A 26246-nucleotide genomic window follows, 5' to 3' on the forward strand; every position below is an offset into this window, starting at 1 on the left:
TTCCCAACATAATTGACCAATAACGGGCGTTTTTAATTGATATATCAATTAATCTTTCAACAAGAACGACAAATTTTAATTTTTTTCGCATTAAACGGGGATTTCGTGCCTTCGCAATTCACTTTACAGTTCAAGTGATTTTTGTACATTTTAGTTGGCGATCCTGCACAAAGACGGCGGACTGAACTATGAAGTTAGCGCCAGAATATGCGAAGGGGGTGTCTGCCACGGAGTTGGTGTCTGCTATGTTTAGTTCCGAAGTGAGGTTATGTTTCACAGTGATGAAGAAACGTCTATGAAAAAAATAACAATAATTTTTATTATTAAACACCGTTAAGTGACGAGCTGAGGGTCTCAAAACGGGATAAATATCAACAACGTTGACGATGTAAGTAATTTCTTTTATCCCGTACGGATTCATTTGCTCCAAAAATCGTACTTCGATTACATTTTTGTAGCAAAAATGTACTGTGCATAGACAAAACGTTTTCCAACACACGGCTAATGATTCCTCCCGAAACAACATTAGCTCATCTGCTTACGTTCACATTTCAACGCAAACATCGAATTAATGTTATCAGCGATTTAACCGACTCCAAAATGCAACTACCAGCACGTGCGAAGTTACGTGTGACTCTTGTTGATGAGGCAAATATATGAGTATAACGTGCCAGCTGGTAAATCCATACGTCAAAATCGTATTTCATTTGATTTTTCTTCTACGGTTTTTAAACACCAGTCTGGCTACTTTACACAAGCACTCAACTCAGGATATCTTATACACAAAGCACTTATAGTTAGATAACCGTGTTTACAGAGCCTCGTGACGTGGGTGCCTTGTCAGGTAATTTATAGCCGGTATTACCGTTTCCCGTATCGTCAAAAAATCGCTTTTTAATTCAATCCCTCGCATTACAACAAAATTAATAATGAGTTTCTCGTATGCGTGACATTCCCATTTTTTACGCTCACGAAATTTCATTATCTTCATGATACAAAAACACCAGAAAATATCAAATTTCGAATAAAGGTTCGTTCTGAGAACGATATATTTACACTGCAATTAACAAATTAATATAAATCGACAGATAAAGGTAAAAATGATGGAAATCATCTACAGTACACACAGCGTGCAAGTATTATACTTTGGGATATTTTTAATCCGATGTACGACACTTGGATGTTATAAAGCGTGTGTATCCGTTTGTGTCATCCGTACAGACAATTGTAACTTATTTGTGACAGAATTTTCGTCTTCCCAAGGTTTTTCGCTGTTCTCCGTGATTGCACACACATTGCACACATACTTAGATATATTTTCTGCATATATGTGTGTACCTGTGCTCGCTACGACGACGTTATTGTTGGCCAACGTTACAGCTCGGCTTCTCGATTAGACGCAATGCGTCTGTACGAGTTGCCAGAAGCACCGCAGTACTGTAGTCAAGTCGTTTAGAGATACATACATACCTCGATGCATGGAAGAATACATGTTTGTATATATATATGTATATATATATGCCGGCGAGTCGCATTGCTGTCAATTCAATTCCCCCCTTTCGGCATTGTCATCCCCCATTTTACGTCGCACCCCCAGGAAAAGAAAATAAATACAATCATACCTACCGTGTAGTTAAGAGAAGCAAATATACCTTGTGTAAGATACACGCCCTCGCCGCGTATCCGCAGTGCGAGATTAAATCTGGACACTTGCGAAAAGAGCGGTCCACCCCAGCGAGAGGTTTGCGTTTCCCTACCCTCATTTTGCCAGATTATCTGTAGGACATGTTTTCAGTAGGGTTTTATTACGCCTATTCGCGTTATTTTTGTTTTTTTTTTTGTATTCAATGGTTACTCCTTAATTCTGCATTTGACAAATTTTGTAAATATTTTTATGGAAATTAATTGTCATATTAGATAGTCAAAAATGAGATTAGAACCTAGCAAGACAAAATTGTCTTTTTCTAGCCTGAACGATATATCACCTTGACGGATCGGCTTTGAATTCATTCAACCTATAAATTCTCTTAGGTATACAATAGAATTTTATTCGTGAAATTCGTTAGAATATTTTTCCTCCGTTTTGTAATTATTTACAATTTATCTATTCGTTTTTCAACTAAGTAAACATTTTATCCGGTTCAATAAATTTTAATCGAGTCGCCTTTAGATCTACCGTTAGGTATATATCAATACCCAAGAAATTTCCTCAAGCGTTAAGTAATCGTAGCGTATTTTCAACTGAACAGTTCAGTTCGGTGGTTTAAAAGCACTCACAAAATTAATTCAGCTCGTTGTAAATTTCATGAACTGATCAATCAAGGATTTTAGACCCTTTATACGTAGAATATGCTGCCTCGTGTAAATTCAGTGAAATTGAAAAATTTGTGCACAAAAAAAAAAAAAAACAAAGTCAACATTTGTTATGATTTCAACAAAATCAGAGCGATCAATTTACCGACGATATAATTTACAAACTGATCGTTGTAGAATTGCAACGATTTTCTTGACGAAAAATTCGCACCAAACCGCGGTGTCGAAATATCAAGAGATTTGGAAAGCTCATTCGACAGTCATAAAAGTTTATAAATACCGTACGTTGTTGTGTTCTTTATGTGTCTTTTATTTTTTCTTACAGAAGAAAACGTCCTCTTTCTGTAACTGCACGGTATATAACAAGTTTTAAATACGACTCAAAAATGCAACCGTGCTTTCCAAGTCTAGCATAAAATTTCAAAGCAGATGATTACCCGCAATTATTGTTTATCCTACTTTTTCTCCAACTTTGGCCAAGAATTGTAGAATAATTTGATAAGTTTATCATCAGTTAAAATATTTTAGAGTACAAATTGAATCGAATCATTTCTTTTTCTCGGTGTAAATTTACTCAATGATAACCCCTTTGCCCTGTTAAGCAAGAGTCCTCCCCCCCCACCCCCCCATCCTTCCGTCTTGTTTCGCGAAATCTCTGCAGCCTCCGAAATCGCTGCAGACGTGCGCGAATCCCTGACGTTTTGCAGTTCGCGGCGTGCGTCGCCGACGCCGATTGAAGAGGGCAGGAGGAGTGGCGAGAGAAAACGAGGATGAGGAAGGAGGGAGAATAGCCGGAGGCAAAAGCGCATGCGCGAGTAGCGCGTGGCGCGGAGTTACGAGAGTTTTAGTTTTAGTCCGTTGGTCTCGTCCCTTCGCGCGCATCGCAAGCGCGGCTCCTCTTCCTCGATTAATTTCGAGGGCCCCGAGCGGTGCAGCCGCCCCCCAAAAAAGCGCTCCCGAATTGCTGCAACGGGGGCGAAGAATAACCCGCAAAGGGGCACCGGTTGCGGATCTACTTTCCTCTTAATTTTACATAAATATATATTTTTCGCAAACTGCACGTGGAACCGAAGTGAATACATATTGGTTTACTCGAATAATTGATTGTGAGAAATGAGAGGAAGAGGAACTGGAAGATAACCTTGTGCGAAACAGAAGAAAGTCGGAGGAGGAGACAAATGCGGAATAAACAACGCGGGAACAACACAACGGCTGTTTTTAATCGGCAATATCCACGAGCATTAAACGCGTCGACTAATTTTTATAAAGTATAATTTTTAAACGTGATCACGTGTCACGTGTGACGGTCATCTTCGGTTAATCCGAATAGGATAACAGGCGGGAAGACAGCGAATGTTTATCCCACGTATCACACGTCACAAAGCGATCGTGACGAGAAGCTGAAGTGATCTACGGGTAAATTCACACACCGAGTGAACGAGAAAAAAAGATCTGCGGTCAACGAGGATGGAGGGCTTGGATATCGGGTCGAGAAAATTGGAGGTGAACGCGAACTGCGAGAAGATGGCGGGAACTAAGAAAACGGAAATGATAAATCGGGCGCAGCGGCGATGGCGTCTCTTGGCGAGAGCGTTGACGAGATCGCCGGAGCCGCAGGAAGACGCCGAGGAGTTAGAACCTGACCCGATTTCCGTGAGACGGTTCACCAACTTCGGCTTGGTGAACGCGGCGGCGTTGGAGAACGTTATCGGGGATCGTGAATCGACGTGGTATTCGTACGCGGCGACGATTGACCGGAAGTGCTTCGCTGTCGACGTCAGAGAGGTGAACAAGAGCTTCACGGCGAACGAGCTGATCGGCTTCAACAACACGGGCAACATTTGCGTGTGGCCGTCGGAGGAGTGCTTGGCTCATTATTTGCTGAGCAATCGGGATATTTGCCGGGGAAAAACGGTCCTCGAACTTGGCGGAGGGATGAGCTGCCTTGCCGGAGTCTTTGTCGCCAAGTACTGTAAACCCGCGGCCGTCACCCTGACCGACGGCAATGTCACCAGCGTTGATAATGCCAGGTGTATCGTCGCCAGGAACAAATTGGACACCTTTATAGATTGTCGTGTCGTTCAGTGGGAAAGGGCAGCCAAGGATCTGAGGCAGGACGACGTCAACGCCAATCATGTTCGTCAGGTTCGTTTCAATCTTATCGTGTCGAAGTTGGCAACGTTATCGTAACGATTCGTGCTGAAGAAAAACCGTTATTTCGCCATTTTCGAACTGTTTGAAATTTAGTAAACTGTAATAAAACAGAACATACTCGTATACCGCAATTTTAGTTCGTTAAACACCATTGTAACAATTAGAAAATCTTGATTTTTTTCCCAATGTTTCTTTACGATAACGTTACTAACTTCAACCTCGTCCGATCTTGAGTTCTTGTCATTTCGTGAGATTTAACTTCGCGACGTTGAAGTAACGATGCGTTCTTAGGGAAAGTCTGGACAGTTCGGAACTTTGGGATTATTTAAAATTAGGTGAAATTTAACGAAGCGAAACGTACTGATATTTTGCAAACTCGGTTGCCTTAAAGTCATTCTAAGTTTGCCAAATAGCAAGTTTCGACTTAATGCTTCGTTAGGTTAACGTTACTAACTTCAACTCCGTAATTACGTGAAGCTGAAGCTGGTTGTCAGAATCACCAGTCAAACTTCTTTCGACAGAGACGACGCAGCTCAGTTTTATACACACAATTCTGTCAAACTATAGGTACAATTATAGACTTCAAGGTATTTGACGAAATTTCGACTGCCAGGTATCACTGCCTAATTATTTGAATCAAAATTAGCACTTTTGGCAGTTAATTCTGGGTGCTAGGCTTCAACTTCGTTTCCAATTTATCTATTCTTGATCCTCTGTTCCTTCCCGCAGGTTCTTTAATAATAACAATAATATTAATAATAATATTAATAATAATAATAATAATTAAGATTGACACATCTCCCAACTCTCAATTACTTTGAAATTTTTATCAGACTCGAGTGCCAGTCGAGTTAATTAGATTTCAGTTCGATTGCGAAGACCGATATTGTCACAAACCTGCAGAAATCTATAAATTGCCGCGCGAATTTCGTGAAATTGAATAATTATACAATTGAGACATCGCGTTGAGAAGCGTGAAAACCGCGACTCTCAATGTCTTCGAAGGTTGTTCGATCGTTCTGCAGAAAGGCTGTGACTCGTTATTATATAAACGCAGAGTGTAAATATTTTTCGTAAACAATAGCTGCAGTTACAGTACTTGCAATAAAAAAAAAAAAAATAAATAAGCGAATATATTTTCTCTTGACTCTGAAATAAATAAAGATTTTTTTTTTTTTGAATACCGATTCAAAATTGGTCTCCAAAAGACAAAAATAAAGAGCACAAACTTTGACTCGAAAACTTGAGATCACTCGACTCGATCGCCGTAATGTTTTTCGTTTGCTTATTTTTCTTTTTACGCATTGACATTCGGCTGAAGCCCCTGAACTTGTGTCCTTTGTTTTTGTTTTTTTTTCTCTTCTTTTTTTCCAACCCTAAGCCCCTACATTCTCTTTGATCTGCCCTTCGCCGCGTATATCGCGTCCGTGTTACGCAAATAATTTACGGGCTTCCACCATACCGTTCACAATCAGTCAGGTTTGTGTACCGAAATGCTTGTGCAACGGAAAAGATTGCATTACGCGTATATCGCATATACGCATGCGTAATACCCGTGTAAACAATCAATTTCCCCGGCGGGGGGGGGGTTCCAATTTTTTTTCTTTTTCGTTTTAATAAAATCGACACACTCTAATGGACTTGATGTTTGTCCTTCTGGCGAGACGATCAGTCGAGAGAGTTGATCTCGTGTTTGTACGCAGATTGCACGCTTATTTTTGCTGCATACAAAGCGTGCATACGGATGATTCTGATTGTTTTCCGTGTTCTTATCGTGGATGGTAAATCCCTGCAGGTATCGGTTTCGACGCCTCGTGATCATCGGGAGATAAGTCGACCGTGAGAAATTTCGTTTCACACATTTTCGCTCACAGGGTTTATAATCGCTCAGAGTGAGGCTATTTTAGACACAATTTTTGGACGCTTGTATTTGTATAATAACAAGTATCCATACCTGGCAATATATTGTGTGCACACGTATATTTTCCTGTTCGAACGACCCCTACTCGCGTAATTCGTAATTTTTACCGAAATTTGAAAGCCATGCCTTGACACCGCGATACGGGAAATTTTTCAAATTACCCCTGAAACTGAGCTTGCTTGCATTTTGCTTTCACCCGCAGCAGACGAATTGCGCCGTAAATCCGTCCCGGCCGGAACATGGTTGAGCACAATATGCACAAGGTACCGCGGAACGTCTGTTCGGTAGTAAAACTGGAAATTCGCTTCCGCTCGTTGAGTGAAACAAGCCAGAAACCACAAATATAATAATACGGTGAAAGTTTGTAACGGTCTCCGAACTGCGGAAATATGAGACCAGAAATATTCGAATCAGAAGTAAAAAAGACAAGATTTTAATAGCTTTGAACATTCTAATTGTAAAATCTCTTCTCTCAAATTGTTGATATCACAGTTTGTGTTATTGAATTCGCACAGATTATTATATTTTATTATTAGATACATTGGGGATGATCACGTGACGTTACTGGTGGTGATGTTTCGAAACTGTTTTTTCCTTTTTTTCTAACCTCGGATTCAAACGATTGCCGCCTGATCACCGTTATGAGGATGCCATAGCCGGCCTTTACCGACCGAGTAACAAAATTCATTCTCGCATGAACGAAAAAAGTTATCGACTTCTTTTGTTCGGAATCGCTTCTAAAATACAGCGCTGACTGCGGTATTTTCATATCAGTGATTCGTTGCAGACTTCGATAAGAATAAAAATAAGCGGCTGCACTTTACTCGGTCGGTAAAAACGGACTATAGCATCTCCTTAACCCTTTGCGACACAGCATCTGATATATGAGATACCTTTTTTGAATCGGTTATCCAAGAGTTACATTCAATTTTTGTAATATCGCTGTAATTGTTTTTGCATAATTGGACTTCGAAGATGTCGATGTTGATGTTTTAAGAGTGATTATGATGATTCCACGAATATAGTGAGGGCTATAAATAAACAAAGTGTTGAAAATGCATGTTTCAACAAACTAAATGTAATTGCGGGAAGGTTATGGGGACTAGAAAAGTGGAGCTCGGTAATCCTGAGTTTTTGGGATCGGTAAAAACGAATCCGACGTCGAAATAATGATATTCAAAATGGCGGAGCCAATATGGTGGACTGAAAATATGAAAACTGATCTGATTTGCTCAAAATTAGTTACTCGGGGGTTTTCGGGGTCGATGAAAACGTTTAATTAATCGTAAAAATCACAAAATTCAATATGCGGAATGCATTTAGATCCGACATTTTAAGTTTTGAAAATTTCTCAGTTTCGACCCCATTTTTGAAATCAGCGATCTCGGGTTAAGACCAATCGAACTAGCTTTCCAAAGTTCCAAGAATTGAACAAATTTGCTTGCGATAATTTTCCGCAGACGTGGTCGACGGACTGGAACCAGCCGGAATCCCGGCGCACGTCTCAGGCCGGACTCTACGACGTGATCCTCAGCGCGGACTGTCTCTTTTTCGACGAGGCTCGGCTGGACCTGGTCGAAACGATATTCGGATGGCTGGCTGAGGACGGAATTGCGCTGATAGTGGCGCCGAGGCGAGGTTCGACTTTTGAAAAATTTACGGAAGCCGCGATCGAGCGGGGCTTCACGGCCAGGCAGCGGGAATTCTACGACCCTCGAGTTTGGTCGAGGCACCTGGAGCTCGTTGAGCACAGCCAAGAATACTGCCCGGACATCCATTACCCGCTGCTTCTCGAGCTGACCAAGAAGCAAATCAAGGCACCCGGATGACGGAGGATTTTTGCCGATCAGCCGATTTCGTTCCAGCAGCGTTTTGCTGTTTTATTAAATATTGTCGAATTGGTCGCAATACACGATTGGGAAACCAAAGATCAGGGCGTAAGTTTTTCTGAAATGTATTCTTAAATTCCGGTTGTACGATTATCATTTTTATCCTTCTCGGGGAATCGAGGTGGTCCAAACAATTTGGATTCATTGTTTCGGAAACGGAAAGCCGGAAACAAAATGAATGCGAAAATTGATATGTTAATATAATATTATATATATATATATATGTATATGTTGTAGCAATGTTACAAAAGACACGAAATTATGTATAATGTAATAGAAAAGCGACAAGAGAGAGACTTTACATTGTAAACATTATTATACACGGATAGATTTATCCAATATATACGATATACGTAAAATGTGAATAGATTTGTCTCGCTGTTATTTTTGTCCGTTGTATCATTTATTCTATGTATAGGAATGAAAAAACGTGTCTAGTTATTTTGTTTACCCAAACGACCAATATAATGCTTGCGAAGTCACTCACCTACAATATAATAAAGATTACCGCCTTGTACCCACATTTTTAACTATTATTAAAATTCGCCTTATATTTATTAATTGTGCAAACTTTTCCGTCTGTTCAAGTAAGTAAGGAATTTTTCTATTATTCGTGCCCGTTGAAAAGAAATTACTTGAAAAAAAAAAAAAAAAATAACCGTACGTAGCACAAGGTGTTCAATTTTCACGAGATAAACATCTGCAAGAGAGAAACTTACGCTGGGGGGAAAAGGTTACAATAATTAGTTTACCTTCAAAGTTTTCATTCGACGGAAAAGTTTTTGTTTTCTTTTTATTTTCGCATTTTCCGAACTCAATCTTGGAATACAAATTTCACTTTATACCTTAGTTTCTTTGAAATGTTGTCGCACCCTGATTGTGAGGCGTGATACATGGTATTAAATAGTCATATATTTTTTTAGCTGTCTAGCATATAATATATTGTAATTACCTGAAAGTACATAGATACACATCATACATGTACGTATAAATTATTTAATGTATATTTTACCGTTGTTACCCATGACGTCGGTGTATCTATAAAAGTCTTCTCAAAAAGGACCAAATATAATTTTAAGAATCCTAGTCAAGACGCGTATCAGCGTCGTACTATATATCATGTACGTATATTATAATTGTTACACACCGTGAGAATATTGTTAATTGTAAAAATAATCATGATGATAATAATAATAATAATAATAATAATACAATGATGATTGTACATACGCACTGACTTCTGTGATAATTTTCAAACCCACTTCCACATGGAGGACGCTTTTCCTTTGTTTTTCCTCACCTTGATTCCGGATCAGAGCCACGCGGTTAAACCGCACGAGTTACGCAATTGCGCGATAGAAAAAGAGAGATAAGATTGCTAAAGTGGAAACGAGATCGCAGAAGAAGAAAATGGCCGTGGCGATTGCACGGTGTTCGAGAATTGAGAGAAAAACGAAGGAAAAATTCGCACGAAAAAACGAGCTGGCATTCCGAATCGAATGATAATTAAATTGTGTCTGATTTTTCGTTGCCTGTAAGCGAGTTTTTACCTCATCGATCTCAATTATACTCGTCTTGTTTCGCGCGCAAAAATTGTCATCTTTTTCCGACTTCTCATTCGGTCGTTTCATCACAATTCGTCTAGCTTTTCGCTAGCATGATAATAATAATAATAATAATAATAATGATCTTGACACCGACGTTGTTATACATATATCGCGTGTCACTGCAGAGTTATACACACATGTTATAACAAATGTCAGTCGTTTCGGAATTATTGGCGACGTCTTAAGCAGTTGCCGTGGTCTTAACGAGGCGGCAGATTAGGAGAACATTTTTTTTAAATGGGCGAACAGGGAATCAGAGTTGTTGTATGAAATTGACGAGGTCGATTTTTCCTGCCTTCCTTTTTATTTCCCTCTACATCATCATCCGTTTCTTCATATACCCATTACTTTTTTTCCTCCTCAATCTCTCGGACACATGTATACACATATAAGCTTGTACACGAGTAACTGATCTACCAGACTACACGGAAAATAAACTTTGAACAGAAAATTTTACGGTGTTTAATCATCGCAGCTAGGCGATAATATTCTTTAATCTTATATCGTTGATGCCAGCGCTTTTGTGACTGCAACGACTGATTTTTACGGCTGCAGACGCTCAGACTTCGGCTTATACACATCGCTGTAATCCATATACATCATTTTACGTACACCGTGGGCTGTAAAAACATTTGAGAAATTTACACGACTCGAGTTTTCAAACTCTGCGGTAAACGTACATCTGTATAATAATTAATCGTTTACATCGAGCGCAGCAACGAATATGATTTTCTTCCTTTCCCTCTTGGCTTCAAAAATTCAATCCAGTTAAAATATCAGTTTTTTAAGAGCTTGTATAATCTTCTCTTTGCAATTGTTTGAGTCACAGGAACACCAATTTCTCGTAAAAAAAAATTCAAGCTTCTCAAGAACCGAATCTCTGCGCTTGTGCCGTTCGTCAAAGGGCCGGTAAAACCATAAACGGGTTTCGCTAAATATCTCACGACGACGCTTATCACGGTCGATAATCAATTATCTAAAATTAGCCTCGTATCCAGCCATCCAAAACGCTTTTCCGCCGTTTCACTGATTTTCCCTTTATTTCCTCGTACGCGGAGTGTATAAAATGTCGTTAGTCTTCCACTAAACCAGAACAATAAAGCATATAATGAAATTCTACAATCACGACTTTTGCAACCGAATTAGAATTTTCGAATCCATAATCGCATCGATTCTCTTTATTACAGATTCCACTCTATGTGTTACAGGAGTAAAATTTAAAACTAAACTCGATACTAGTCCTACCAAAATCCAAAAAAGTGTCCATATCCTCAAAACCAACCGATAAAACAGAAAAAATGCTTAATTACACATGTCTGAAAAAAAATATTTTTTTTTCAGCTGCATGGAATGTTTTTGGTAAATATTATGGTTGCAAGTGTGCCAAATGCAAAAATGACTTCCATTTCCCTTTATCACGTACAGTATTCTTGCAAAATACGAAGTCTCTGCATAAAAAGAAACATAACAATAATGAACAAACCACCATTTTGTTACAATAAACTAAGCAATATTTCTTATAAAATTAAACAACCAATTTCTTCGTGAAATGTATTTAACATTCCGCGTTCATTCTTTTCGCCTGTGAAAACTTTCCTTCTCCTCTTTGATACACCATCGAATACGCTTCCGCTTTCCATTTTCTCTTTCCCTGTTTGTATTTATTCTCAAATCTGACTCTAATGCATATTAAATGGAAGTAAGAAGTCACGTTTGCATAGGATTTTTATAATCGAGAATAGGATACCAGATTTCGAATTACACGGGAATTTCACTCTAAACGAAACTACAAAGACGAGTTTAAGAAAAAAACCCGACGTAAGTGAAATTTCTGAGTATATTTCGCGGTTTCAGTGAGTGAAACTCTATAAGAAACAGCATAAAAAACCTGTGCAGGTTTTTTCGTCGCAAACCTGTGTTATCGTCCAATCTTTCCTAGTTTGACTGCAATGAAACCTTCGTGCATGTTTGGCCTTCGCGTGGATGACCAAAGTTTTCTTATAACTAATTGAAATTGGTCAGCACTCCCCGCATCGCCGGATTGATAGTCAATCCATTAATCGTGCGTTCGCGTTTATTCCCGCCACTCGGCGCGCGGACATCCGACCTTCCGAATCTGCGAGTTGTATCAATTGGCAAAAGACACGAAAGGTCGCGCCGTTTATATGTCGGTTTTAATTAGTCCTAGGGAACGTCACGACGCCCGATTTGATACACCGACACGCAGGTACAATCCATCGCCAGCTACATAATAGATACTGCGAAAAGGCAGAAGACCAAGACTAAGGCTAGGCTAACCCAGCCTCCGAAAACACATCGCGTAGGTACGAAATTAGATCTTTCAGATAGCCGGAGTTTCTGTTTGGCACAGTTCGCCGGCTCGTTTAATTCCCCCCTCCTTCTTCTTCTCCTCGTATCTACCTTTCGCAAAATCATCGTGACAATAATAAAATAATCACTGTGTTGAATAAAAAAAAAAATTTTATTGTATATACCCGCGGAAGAGGAGATACGAGACTGAGAAAAACGAGAACGACAGAAAGAAAGATACGGTGAAAAATAGAATTTACGTCATTATATGATCGGAACCGGTTTCTTCGCTCATTTTCACTGCTCATGGAAGTTCATTCGGGCCTTGAAAATCGACTGTAAATTACAAATTTTCCTAAATCTTATATTTCACCTGTAAGTTATACAATTTATACACATTTCATAAGAATTATTAATTCCAATTTTTTTTTCTGCACAGTAGATCGTATACGTGTGTAAAAATGTACAGTAACATTATGAGAAATAAAAAAAGAAAAATCGCTGTCCAAGTATATAATGAAAATGCATATTCCATAGTTCTTTCGATCGAACCATCAAAATTTTTTGCATATTTGTTCACTGAATGAAAAAAATAAGAAAAAATCGAATGAAGTAACTCCGAATAAGCTTTCAAGGGGCTAAATACTGCCTATAGTTATATTCTCGAATGGATGGGTGGGGAGGGAGGGAGAGAATTGGCAGCTACATCGTTTCTTTCGTTTGCATGCGGCGTCTATTGTAGTTTGAAAGATATTTTTGACAGTCGCATCTGTTTCAACGTTAACTTACTACACCGTCACTATATACATATACACACAGGTATATTCTCTTCCTCTTTCACAAGCACGCATGTATGTACGTACATACACATAATGTCCAATGTATAAATACGGCAAAGAATGATCGTTCCGTGCAGTGTTTGTGTCTCTTATACCTCGATACCTCGAGTTTCTCTAAGTCTACGCATCGTCCGAGAAAGTTGGTTAAGCATAAAGATATAAAAAATTTTTAAAAACTAGTGTTACAAACAAATAAGAAGTATAGAAAATTTTAAAAAGAAAAAAGCTGAGCGAAAAAAAAAATCGTCGCGAGATTTATGATTCCTCGTGGATAAATAAAAGCTTTGAATTATCGAGTTCTCCTTCGGTTTTCTTTTCCTAGTTTATTATTATTATTAATATTATTATTATTATTATTCCTATTACTATTGTCGTTATTATTGTTATTTTCATTATTTTTCTCGAGTTTTTTTCATCCTCGTATAAAAGTGGGATTAAAAAAGAATCTCAAGACAACAGAAAATAGAATGGTTGAAAAAATAAATGACATCGTCCCGAATCCTCCAACGTCACGAAGTATCTATAAATTATTTTTATTTCTTTTTTTTTTTTTTTTTTTCCTCTACTCTTTGTATCAAAATGAAAGTTACTATCGCGTGGAAAAATTTAACACTTACTACACGTGTTACACAAATAATTAAACCCGAGAGGCGTGCAGAGGGATGAAAAACGTCCAGTACGTTGTTTGTTTCTATTTTATTTTATTTATTTTTTTTCTTATTTTTCTCACCTCTCATATTTATTTATAAATAGTTTAAAGCCCTTGAAGTTTATTGGCTCGTGTTACCGAAAGAACAAAGAGTAGTTTAAACGAAGATTTCTCTTTTATTTTCAGCAACGCGGAAAGTTAAATAATCCAGCCACAGGCACAGCGTCGCTCTGTGCTTGGCGCACTGATTTAAAACACACCTCCGCTGTATAAAGCCGCGAACAAAACACCGGCCAGCCGCTGATTTACAATGCAGCGTTTAGCGGTATAAAATAAGGGGTAATAAGCTGTTCCATGCAGGAATGCATTGTTTTTGTAAACTTATAAACGGTTGTAAACGTTATGCCGTGGCTCAATTGTTTTTCAAAATAATTTCAACGAGCGTGACTTATACACGGTATTATTTAACGAGAGGGAAAGTTATTGCATAAACAAACCCACCCCTGTATTTGCCACGTATTTCTTCTCCAAATTATATTCCTCCCGCCTTTTTTCATAAAATTTTAATCAACTCTAATAAACGACGTCGTAGAAAAAATGTTCAATTACCTCTTTTCAAGAAAAAAACAAAAACAAAAAGAATACGAATCGAATTTGCGAATTCGATTTACCGTAAATATTTTCTATTTCTATTCCATTCTTTGCGTATGTATGAGAATTAGGAACGGAAAAAGAAGGAAATGATAGGGAAAAAAAAAGAAACATGATCGTGACGAACAAAATCTAAACTATCATAGCAGTTTTGTATAATACGTAAACCTGCATAATGTTGAAACCGGACGCGTTGTTCTTAATTTCTTCAACAAATCGCATTCAATGTATATTATCGTGTCAAAAGTAATATAAATAAGTTCAATCAACGCGTTCCACTTTGATCAAATCGATCTTTGAAAGCTGGGTTAAAAGTGCGTGCGATAGATATCAAAAGTAAAACGAGACCAAGAAAGCGAGAAAAAAAAAAAAAAGAAGAATAATATATGAATTTAACACGAGTAAGAAACTGGGGAAAAAAAAAGAATAGAAATAAAAAAACAAATGGCCGACCATGCAGCGTCTAGTCGGGGCCTGGGGTGCGTAAAATTTGGCGGGAATCCAACCGTTACGAAGGTTCAACGCGTAGCTTCGTCAGTCACCGCGGATGAACAGCCGCAGGTAAGATAAGTAGGATAGGTTATAGGTATAACTAGGATACACGTACACTATACATACGACATTAGTGTGTAACGATAGCGTGAAAAAATTTGTTAGTTGGCACGTGACATCGATCGCGCGAGAAGATCTTCGGCTTACTATAATATAACGTGGTAAATAATAAAATAAGAATGATAAATAAAATCGGGATAGAAAGATGATGAATAATTGAATGTGTTAATAAATTTGTGTACATGTGTGCAAGAGAGACGTTTCGTAGTAACAAAATTGAATCTTGTATCCCTGAGAAAGGGGGAAAGAATCAATATTTTAGGAGATTTGATAGTTGAACGAGGAAATTTTTAACCTGTATTCGTACACACGCAAAGCGGAAACGAGTGTCGATTATTGCAATTACGGAAATAATCGCGGAAATTGTGATAAAAGAGTTGTGTAATACCTTTGATGGTGATAAACGCTATAGATTGATTTAACTGTATTTTGTTACCGCGACAGGAAATCGTCTTTGTGTAGCAACAATACGTTTTGTCATGTTGCGGTCCGCGGTTTGCATGGCTTTGGGCCATTTTATTATGTATAAACTAAAATTAAATTCATATGCTCTACTTGATATATAAAAGCGCGTGTAGGTCGAAGCTGTGTGGTTGTATATTATACTTGTGAAATATTGTCGTCGTTGAGTTTGTGGCTTTTTCTACTTGATAAATCACCTGGATAGCCTTATATATTTTTAAAAATATTAACTTTATTGATTGCCTCTCGATTTAAGTACATTATTTTGCCGTTCCGTGTCTAATATTCGAATGATCAACTGCACTTTCGTCGCACGTCAGATACCCGTTCATTTTTATTACGTACGTCACATCATAGTGGAAATAGCCAAAAACCTCGACCCGGAGTACAGCTCCGAAAAAGAAACGAGACACGAGAAAACTACTCTCAATTAATACGATCATTAATACAAATCAGGAGACGCGTCGTCATCGAACGAGAAATCTTGGAAATATACGATGGTGAAACTGCCGAGCGAACCTCTCGTTAAAAGCGGTGACAAATTTATTGCATGCCGAATTAACGGGACAAAATAAACGCTCGAGCTGAACCCAGTCGACGGACCAAATGACGTGGACTAAGTAGCAAATTATTATTATTTTTGTTATAACTGAGAAAACTCGAGAAACAAGAAAGAAAATATATCAAATAAACTAAAAGTACGAGGGAATAAAAATACCGAAAGCACCGAGGAGGTGAATATCGCACGCGATTCTTTGAACCATGATGATCATGGTACGAGTACACGTACTCGTCAAGACACCCGGAATCCTTCATCATTTCGCAGCATGGACTGCTTGTCCACGTGTCCATACATCCTTCATCGTTGATATTTGTCAAGGGCAAAAGAAAAAAAAAAAAAAAACACGCCGTTTGAAACTGTTACGATAGGCGAGGAGAAGTCCGAGTTTCTTGTCCAGATGACAGGTCACAATTACGAAAGACACAGACTAATGTAAATATCCGGTTATCCGATTTTTCATTTTCAAATTGATTCCCATTTACAAGTTAGAACTTGCAGATGTTTCCCGATTATTTTCCAACGAATAAGATCCGCCGGTTCAAAAGCTCTGACGCGAGTTTTGCATTAGCAGATAGTGGTTAAATGATTCACTCCCAAGTAGCATTGCATGTGCTTCACTCATCCGAAACACAGATTACCGCGCATTCGGTACTGTAGATTTTAAGCTCTGTGTATACCTATGTAACAACGTATGTTAAATAACAACGATACCGAGCCACTTTCTGGTATGGCCAAACGTCACGCTGTAAACTGTGCCAAGCAAAAAGTACAGAACATCAATTTTTTTGCACCATCTTCAGACGGTTGATTTGTGTGATTCTGAGTCACGATTTTGAACCTGGAACTTGGGACAAAGTTCAGGAATTAGGTTTTTCTGCAGGCTTTTCTGCAGTTTCTTGACTTGGGCATATTCAGGAAGTTGGAAGAATCCGTAACCACGGTTTCAGACAACCGTCATTTCGTCTCTTGACTTCGCTCGGAGTGACATTAAGTCATGCGAAGTCAACCCGAGTCACAAGTCATTTGAAGTACACTCGTTTGAAGCGCTTTGAAACAGCGGTATATAAATTAATACCAAGGCTTTTGAAGTCAGGTGTATACATATAGGCACCTATATACACCGTACCAATATTTTATCAGAGGACGATTAACCACTCTTGAGAAAATCAGCCTGCAGAGATGTTGTTCGGTATTTCATTCGACCTGTTTCACTCGACTTTGAGCAATACTAATGATCCTACAGTACATCAACAAAACAGATTCTTACAAAAGCCTGATTGCACAATCGATGTTTAAAAGAACAGAGCCACACACGTCGTTTTCCTCTTCTTCTAAACAACGAGACAAAGAACGGGGCATAAAACTTTTTTGAGAAAAATCGTGTCGTTATCCGCTTTATCCCAATGGTGTTCAAACCAAGCCACAGAATGAATCGAGACTAGCCGGAAACTGGATATAATTGCCTGATAAGTTCTCGAGTGGCTTGAAGATCCAGGTGGACATGAGCGAGTTTGAGGAACTGTCGGAAAGAGAAAGACGGGTTAGCTTCACCAAAGCAATTTTCAGCTTCATGGTATAGAGGAGTTTGCAGTTTCTGTCGAGTGTCGGTAGTTTCGCTGGTGGGTATAATCAGCCGATGATATATCGCAGCTTTTGTGGAGCACGCGTGTAGAAGTTGAACTACCTATAGCCAAAGAAGTATAGCCTAGTAGTACACGGCAGAACGATGAGCTTTGGGAAGTGGAGGAGGAAGCGAGACGGATAGCTAAAGGCTAAAATCGTTCTAGATCTCGTTTCGTTTGCCAGGTGGAAGAGAAGAGATGTCGGCGAGTAGGAAGCACCCTAATTATCTAAATTGAATGCGAAGTTATCTAGCGCCACGTAAACGTATCTAAATTGAACGTAAAAGCCAAAGTTGTGCTACCCGAAATAGATCATACTCACACACTGTGCCTTCATCTTGATACATTCACTCGACTATAGCAAAAAGACACTTTTTCATCATACTTACTTGCAATCATTATAATCTTGCCAAAAAGCCTCGCAGTCGGAGTCTGTCGTTGAAAATGGTCAACGGGTACACCTGACATAAGACGCAGCAGTGTCAGAAATTGATGAAGTGAAATTTTGTAAGTGTAACTGGCCGAAAAGCCCGAAGAATATAAGACCTGCAAGCACCTATCAATGATTCACAATTAGCTGGACTGTAACGACGTTCCTTTAGGAACTTGAGCGACATTTTTATCGCGCGATAAAGAAAAGCGCGTTAAGAGATTGGAAAAATAAACCATCGGTAAACATTTGTTTTCTTTTCTGTTCGACTTCGCCTTGGATTTATTTGTATTGGATGCTAATGGGCTTCGTTATTCCGTCGCTGAGCTCGGCTGCCGTAAGTCTACCGTGATATGGGAAATCCCTCCGTATGTTGACCAATCCCACTCATCGTTACATGAGCTCTTAAGTAAATAAACGGCTGTTGGGATGTCATCGGGGGATCGTCGTACTTATCCCCCCTTTTATCTAACCTTAAAGTTGTGTACGAGCAAACACTTTGCTCGTGTACCTTGAAGCCGGTGCATGCATGCAAGCACGATTGTACCTGTCCTTATACAAATTGCGCAACTCAACCTACTTAGAAGCCCCACTTATTATACAACAGACACGTGTATCTCACAACAACGGCCTGTCTCTAATGAGACTTACAAGGAAGGTATCCCAGATCGATCTCCCCGATTTCATTTCTTTTGCAAATATGTTATAGTATGCTAAAAACTAAGCGACACGTATTTTTTTTCGTCTGCCATTGAACACTTTAATGGGGTCAAAGTAAGGCATGTCAAGGGGGGATTTGGCATTTTTTTTTTTATTGAGCAAATTACATTTTTCATTTCTCGTTATGAGAAAACTTTACCCGTTGGATTGGTTAAAAAAAATATTACGTTCTTGCGGGTAAAAGTGCGAAATCCCCTCTTGACATGTCTTAATTTGGAGAGTGGTTTCATCCCCTTAGAGTGTTTAATGGCAGATAAGAAAAAATTGGTGTCGCTTAGTTTTTAGTCTACTGTAACACATTACAAAAGAAATGAAATCGGAGTGATCGAACTGAAATACCTTCCTTGTAGGAGGAATCTTTTCTCTCAGTGAAGTTCCCCAACTTTGTTCGCACTGTATATGACATTAATTTTTTCTCGACCCTCGAAACCGTGCCCAAGAAACCGAGAGAATTCCTTCATTTCTTCAGGATTGGCAGAAAGAAAGGCTGCCAGTGTTATGGGTGCAACATTTACGTATGTACGTCAGGCTGCAAGTGACACGCGACTAATAGCTTTGTTGGCTCAAATCGTGCCACACAAATTGTCCCCATGGGTGTATAGCCGGTAACGACCCGATGCGAATGTAATAATAGAACGAACGAATTATTACACCCACTGCGCATTTCGTGGCCCATTTTAGTAATCAGTCTTTTGTAATGGAATGCGGCACATTGTGCTCCTCGACTCAAGCTGATGCTGGCAAACTCGGGCGTGTAAAATCCGGTAAGATATTGTGGCCGGTACCAGGACCGTGGCGTATGGCTACAGTCATCTCACTCTGCACATAGGGGACGATATTATTGATGAAGATATTTATAGAATGTGCAGGGTTATGACGGTTACGCGGACGTAGGGCTCACCTATCGCGGTTGCGGATCGTGAGACCATTCCGAACTCTTTCACGTGTCGTTCGACGTCACCTGGATCCTCTTCGAAAAGCGATCCAAAATCTCAAGTGTTTCCAACGTGCGACAGTGGCTCGCCAAAATCTTCGTTGACTTTGCCATCGCGTTCGCGATCGGTAAGAAGAGAATTGGAATAGCGTCAACTGGTCTTTCAGCTCAATGGCTCAAACTGGAAGCCATATCCAATTGGCAGAAGCGGTCCGCGCGACGATAGTGTTTATTTACCAATGAAGTGATATCTGTTTATACGTGATGCATGCGTCGAACTTTAATTGGACTAGGCATCATCGATCGTTTATATTTGTTCAATATCGGGTTCTGAAATATTCGTTCGTATAACGGTTTCAATCAGCCCATCAGTAATGGAAAATTCCTTCGCAACACGAAAACTCTCGACGAGCTCGAAACGAAGGTTTCAACGAACTGTCGAACCTGACCAACTTCTCTTTCACCTTATGACCTTCTGTAATCAAATTATTTCCCCCAACAATTTTTATACGGTGATTGCGAACGCCCGCTTTGACCGGGATTAACACAAGGCGATGTTCACGCGAAGTTTGTACCGCACTGACCTGCGGTATAAACATTTTTGCTATCACCAATCATGCCTGAGTTTCTGTATACCAAAACCGAGTATACACACAGCTGTGTATACAGAGTTGGCTGGCTGGATGGACAAGAAGGGGTGGAAGAGAGAGAGAGAGAGAGAGAGAGAAATAGACACGTAGGCCGGTGTTATACTGGGACACGTCGACGCTTTGAGAATACTTATACAGAAGACAGAGAGAGGTCATGTTTAATTGGCAACTAGGCGAGAATGACTTATATTTTTTAGCACTTACGTCGACTATGGAACAACGGTCGGGAATGAAATGTAGATCAAGTACGCTTTGATGAAGATATCATTTGCAGTTCGTTTAATGGAAGGGCGACAATTGAGGGAACCACAGACTCGAGATTATTTTACTCGTCAATGTCGCCTCCGTTCTCTCTTTTTTTTCTTTGTGACTTTGTCGCCGTCGGGAAGTTTTTCCTTATAAAAGATACCGCGCGATGAAAACGTTGGTGTAATAATAGCTTTCAATTTGGATGACGATAATTACAATATTGAAAAACCTCCGAGGCTGATGCTGTTTCTTTTGAAATACGGACGATGGGGATTGCTAAAGACTCGACTTCCTTTCTTTTCGTTTGCACAAGGTAAAGAACGATAGTTCTCTACTATCAACGAGAAAATCGTGTATCTAATCGAGTCAGAGATCGAAATATTATATTATGAAAATAATTTAATGCCTGTGACCACTGCCTGTAACAACAATTGCAATATCAATGGAATTGTGACGATGAGTTGGTGCAATAAGCTGATTCATTAACAATATCATATTTTCCAGTATATTCATACGATCTTCGTTGACGAATTTCTTTTTAAACCTCGAATGAGACAATTTTTCCAGTGTGTATAATAAAAAAGAGATCCGAACTTGCAAACGTTCCAATTTTCTATTTCTCGGCGTCTACGATTGTCTGTGTAAACCGAGAATCTTGACCTTAATAATGACGCAAACAGGATTTCGAAGAGTCAAACCTAACGGAATTGCGAATTCTCAATCCGACACCGTAGCCGTAATCCGATTTAATTTCAACCTCAAACGAATATATTCACAAAGCATGTGCGTGACTCGATGCAATAATTGAGAAGTCTTCGAAACGGTGTCTGTACGTCATATCATGTATACATACATACGTATAATTGAGTTCTAACGGGGGCACTTTCGTGGGAAACTCGATATCGTGAGTTCTTATCGACAAAAATATATACATATTCTATACTCAAATATAGGATAATGAAATATTTGGACCATTTTCAACCAGTTCTTATTATTACTCTTTGATTGATATACAACGGAGACGGATAACAGGTAAGGATATTCAACGAGTTATCAAGCGGAAAGAAACCAATTGACCGAAGACTAAAAAAAAAAAGAATATCAAAGGAAAAAAAAATTTCATCTAGTTTAATTCCAATAAACAGATTATCTGTTCTTATACATAAACAACGTCCATTTGAATTTGGCCTGCGGATTCATTTCTATCGCATATTAAATACCTACGTCCTTTTCATTCGTTTTCTCCATCATTGTCCAAATAACTTGGTTGGAAATTTTCAAAACGGCTTCTTCTCTCTTGTCAAATTTGGGTTCGGACGATGGGGTCCATTGATCCATAACTGCATGCGTCGCATTTTTAGGACGAGATCAGAGTAAAGTATAGAATCAAGTAATGCGAACCGGACGGATAAAGGCACAACGGGACAGCTGTGCAAAACAAAACGGTTTACGTGCATCGCGTACGTGCGGGATATTGTGCGGAATATAGACTATGCGGAAAGCTGAGCTCTCTGAACCTTGACGTGTATCTCACGCCATGCAGTACGTACAACCGGATATCGGCTGGGCGGAAACCCATTGGGATACAAAACTCGTAGGGGGAGGAAGGCGGACTAACAAATTTTGTCTACAAGTTCGGATCCTCGTTGGCTTTCTGCAGTTTGTCTCGTAACTTGGAAAATTGGGTGAAATTGGGGCGGATTTATTGACTGATAGATTTCCAGAATGAGGTTCGCTGTTTTTGAGTCGATGCATCATCGTTCAGAGAAAATTGATGAGCTTGGCTCACGATTTTTAAGCTTCTTCTTTTGCCGTCAAGTTGACGAAAAACTGCAGAGAAGTTCATAGGCGTGCACATTGTAACGTCGTTACATATTTATTATACAACTCGCGGTATGTTGATAGCCATACGCTAAAAACAAAGTGCGGTAATAAATTTTACAGATCGATTTACGATGAACTTTGCGAAATATTAGTAGAACGCGAAAAATGTAAGACCGGTTTGTCATCTTGCGTATTTTGTGCACTTTGACCTCGTAAAGGAACAAACAGTATGGAAATCTTAATTATTTTCGACGATGTGTGGAATCGAGAATCAATATGGTTTTCGATTCATCGTTGAATTCTCGAGAAACGCCATATATTTTTTTTATTCCTTCGTTTCGACTTTCAATCTACTATATAGAGTTCCGTAAAATTGAGTTTGCAATAGGATTATACGTGGAGAGCACTTAGAGACAGCCGATTTTTAAAAATGGGCGTCAACCAGACTGCGCCCTTGAACCCCGGATCGGTTAATTACTCCGAAATGTGAGGTGTACACTATAACGCGTTGTATTAGACTAATTACCGAAGTAGATACACCGCTGATTAATATGACATGCACAGCGCTGGGTTTTGGTCCGAAATTGAACCCATAATGCGTAATAGAAGCGCTTTCGGTCATTTCTCAACATAATAATGCCCATAAAAAATTGATAATGAATTATTAGCTGAGCAATTTCAAGTGAGCAATTTTAATTATAAAAAATATTTCAAACGGACACGCGGATCGAGCCTTAACGGCGCTTTGCAAACACTGCAAAGCTCAGGGAGGCGAGATTTAATTGCCAACTAGGCGAGAATGGCCGATGCACTGTTTCGCACGTTCATTGTTATTGTTTAGCTCTAGGCTTGATTGTGTGTATAGGTGTACGGTAGATATTTCGCGAGGACAATAGACGGGAGTGGAATGTAGACCAAGTGTCGTTCGTTCGAACATACATTCTGATTTTATTAAAAAAAAGAAGAAACATGCTATGCAGGGCGCATCTTTGATACCCTCGACATAATTCGCAAACAAAACCATTTACCTACACGTGATCAACTGGAATATCGATTTACGAAAAAAAAAAAAAAAAAAAATTAATAGAAATTGATTAGCAGAATAAATGGCTGGATATAAATGCACGTTACAGCCGACTCCTCGTAAAACCGCATTTCGTTGTGACGCATTAACGTGTCATCAAATTCCTCCACCATAGATGAAAATGTGTTATTAGTTATAGGTAGAATTTATTGCTGTCAAGAGCCCAGAGGCATATTGTGCAGCAGTAATGTCTGCAATAAATTGTTCTCGCATTCGCTGAAAAGTGGAGGAGATCGACAGGCATTATCGCGTTTTATGAAAACCCATCTTGTACGAAGCGACGAGGGACGGAATAATGTTGGATTTCATTGTAACCCGATGCAATTGTCGTATATAAATCTCAACTGCTGACATATCCTGTAATCTATACATCCACCTTTTTCCTTTTTCTATTCTCTTACTTCTATCCATCTAACCCAGCTTACGTGAAAATGAAGGAAAAGATTATTATCCGCGAAAATGTTTTTTCGGACGGACACGCGTTGCCTTTTTTTTTTCCTACCCTTTCCTGATTTTCCGCTCGTAGATTCGCAAAAGTAGTTATAAGTGCAGGCTCGCCGTGGTTTTTGGTCAATATTGAAGAAGTTCTCTTGCTCTCGACGTTCTAGCATTCAATCGGACAATTCCAAGTTTCGTTAACTTTGATTTTCAGATTGTCGCCTGGTCGGTTTCTCATCCTTATTCGATATTCGTTTACACTCCCTCTCCCTCCCCCCTTTCTCTCTCTCTCTCTCTATCTTTTCCCCAACATTTTGAGTAAATAAGAGGAACACGTATATCCACAGCTTCATAATATTTATTCACCCGATTCACCCTCTTTGAAATTATGTTATACAAATACCATTTACATATTTACTTTCAATTTCTGCACGGTGCACGCGCGCTTGATTCAAATGCAAATGATAACATGTTTATGAATAAATTTTGTACATAATGACTGATTTAACACGTGTGAAACTGTTACTGAATCCCAACACGCATCTTGTTCGTTAGGGCCGATTACTGGAAGTCTCAGGGTCGGAAATTCTGCGATTTTTGCAAATGCTGGATCGCCGACAACAAGCCGAGCATCGAGTTCCACGAAGGTGGCAAAAAGCACAAGGAAAATGTCGGCAAACGACTCCGGGAGATTCATAAAAACAGTGCTAAACAGGCCAAGCAGCACCGGAAGTTCGAGGATGACATTAAGAAAATGGAGACCGTGAGCAGCGAAACATTTATTCCACTCTTCTTTTCTTCCGCTCTGCATGATTACCGGTTCTAAAAACGAACATAGCACGTCCAAAAGAAAAAAAAAAAGTTGCGCTTACACGATTCACGCGAGGATGAGAAATAAAACGCTATTTCTTTCGTTTCAGGCAGCAATGGCGGCATATCTCAAAGACGTTGAGAACAACACGACTGATCTAACAGCGGAGAGGATAATTCGTGAAAAATTAGAAAACGCAGGAAAAAACGACGTGAGTTGTAAGTTAAAGGCGGCTGAAATGGTGGTATCTAGTAGTCCTGGAAATGTCCTTGAATTTTGCTTGTCCTTAAAGAGTCCTGGAAATATCCAGGATGAAGAAATGTATATAACAATTATCATTTTCGTGTATTCTTAGTTTTCCTTGAAATGTCCTTGAATTTGTTAGAAATTTTTTACCGGACACCATGTGAAACAGCTAGCCGATCGAAAATAAAAACTGGGTAAAAATGAATCGGCTTTTTTACAGGCCGCACCGCCGAATGTTCCAAAAGCACCTCAGCTGGCACCTCCAGAAGCCAGTCCAAGGTACAAGAACAGACAATTTCACCCTACAGTCGGAGGCACGCAAACACGTGGAAATAAAGGGAATCGAGGAGAGCGAGAGGTCAGAAATTATTTGAACGTATAGATAATGAAATTGCCGAAAGAAGTACGCTTGGATATCCTCCGACTAATCATAAGCTGTTCAATCCATTTCCTCTCCTCTTCTTTACGTGTGATTTCGAATATTAACTTTACATTACACTACGGAACTCGAATTATTTTTTTCAAACTTCTTCGTCGATCCATTTTTATTTATCTTGCATTTTCGATATCTGAATCAATCCTCCTAATAATCGCAGCCCCAATTCGACGTCGATCCCTGCGATCCTTCTTCGTCGTCTCAACCCAGATCTTCCAGCCACAAATCGGGCTTACCCGGAGCAAGCGGAGACGTGAAGATTCAGGGCAAGGCTAAAATCAAAGGCAAGAGGGTCAAGAAAGGGCTGGAAGACGATGCAGCCAAAGTTAGGAGTCAACTTTTCGCCCAGAAACTTTGGTACGAAGCAGTCAGTCCCGAAGGGTATACCTACTACTGGCACATCCAGACAAACGGTTCGTGACTATGCCTTTCGATTTTTAAAATTTGAAAAACGATTGAGGAAATTTTATTCGATCAAAAGTCCAGAACAATTTCCGAAGAAAATCACCTCACGGTTCCCACTGACTTTAAGTAATCTTTTCACAGCGAATTTTAAAGTCTGATCGATTAATTCGATCAAACGTCTCGAAAACCTTAAAAAATTAGAAATGAAATATCGCGAATCATCAAAGATAAGCTTTGAAATCGATTAATATTGCCTAATCTCAACATAACCTAACCTAATCTAACTACATAGTACAAAGCGTCTCCGCCAGAGGCGGTGATCGACGTGACGTCATCTACCTGAAGCCAATCGCAAGCGATGGCAATAAAAGATGCCCAAAAAAAAAAAACAATTCGAACCTCTTTATTCAAATGACCAGAATAAAAAC

General features: G+C 39.3%; 2 protein-coding genes across 5 annotated transcripts in view; both read left to right on the top strand.

Annotated features, from left to right (window-relative positions):
* Positions 1-194: 194 nt before the first annotated feature.
* LOC124178984 (WW domain-binding protein 4) overlaps positions 195-26246 on the top strand; it is a 29923-nt gene continuing 3871 nt past the window's right edge. Inside the window, exons 1-5 of one of the 3 annotated variants that reach the window (XM_046562885.1) lie at positions 195-388; positions 24476-24683; positions 24841-24942; positions 25198-25335; positions 25574-25826. In XM_046562885.1, coding sequence (XP_046418841.1) covers positions 387-388; positions 24476-24683; positions 24841-24942; positions 25198-25335; positions 25574-25826 — 703 coding nt within the window. In that variant the 5' untranslated portion in view covers positions 195-386. Of the gene's footprint in view, positions 389-13868; positions 14022-14749; positions 14895-24475; positions 24684-24840; positions 24943-25197; positions 25336-25573; positions 25827-26246 lie in introns of those variants that run through there. The other 2 variants (XM_046562886.1, XM_046562883.1) reach the window with 2 other exon arrangements.
* LOC124178985 (calmodulin-lysine N-methyltransferase) lies at positions 3051-8985 on the top strand. Of its 2 annotated transcripts, none has more exons than XM_046562888.1 (2): positions 3051-4449; positions 7849-8985. In XM_046562888.1, exons 1-2 carry the CDS (start codon positions 3781-3783, stop codon positions 8215-8217), a joined length of 1038 nt encoding a protein of 345 aa, XP_046418844.1. In that variant the 5' UTR covers positions 3051-3780; the 3' UTR covers positions 8218-8985. The 2 variants fall into 2 exon arrangements, with proteins under 2 accessions (XP_046418844.1, XP_046418843.1); XM_046562887.1 differs by having other exon boundaries at positions 3075-4458.

The sequence above is a fragment of the Neodiprion fabricii genome, chromosome 3 (genome assembly GCF_021155785.1).
Source record: "Neodiprion fabricii isolate iyNeoFabr1 chromosome 3, iyNeoFabr1.1, whole genome shotgun sequence".
NCBI lineage: Eukaryota > Metazoa > Arthropoda > Insecta > Hymenoptera > Diprionidae > Neodiprion > Neodiprion fabricii.

Excerpts from the sequence above, each read along its gene's own strand:
- LOC124178985 (XM_046562887.1), top strand. The coding sequence starts at position 3,781 with ATGGAGGGCTTGGATATCGGGTCGAGAAAATTGGAGGTGAACGCGAAC. Across the intron at positions 4,459-7,848 it reads ACGCCAATCATGTTCGTCAG|ACGTGGTCGACGGACTGGAA; the intron begins GTTCGTTTCAAT and ends AATTTTCCGCAG.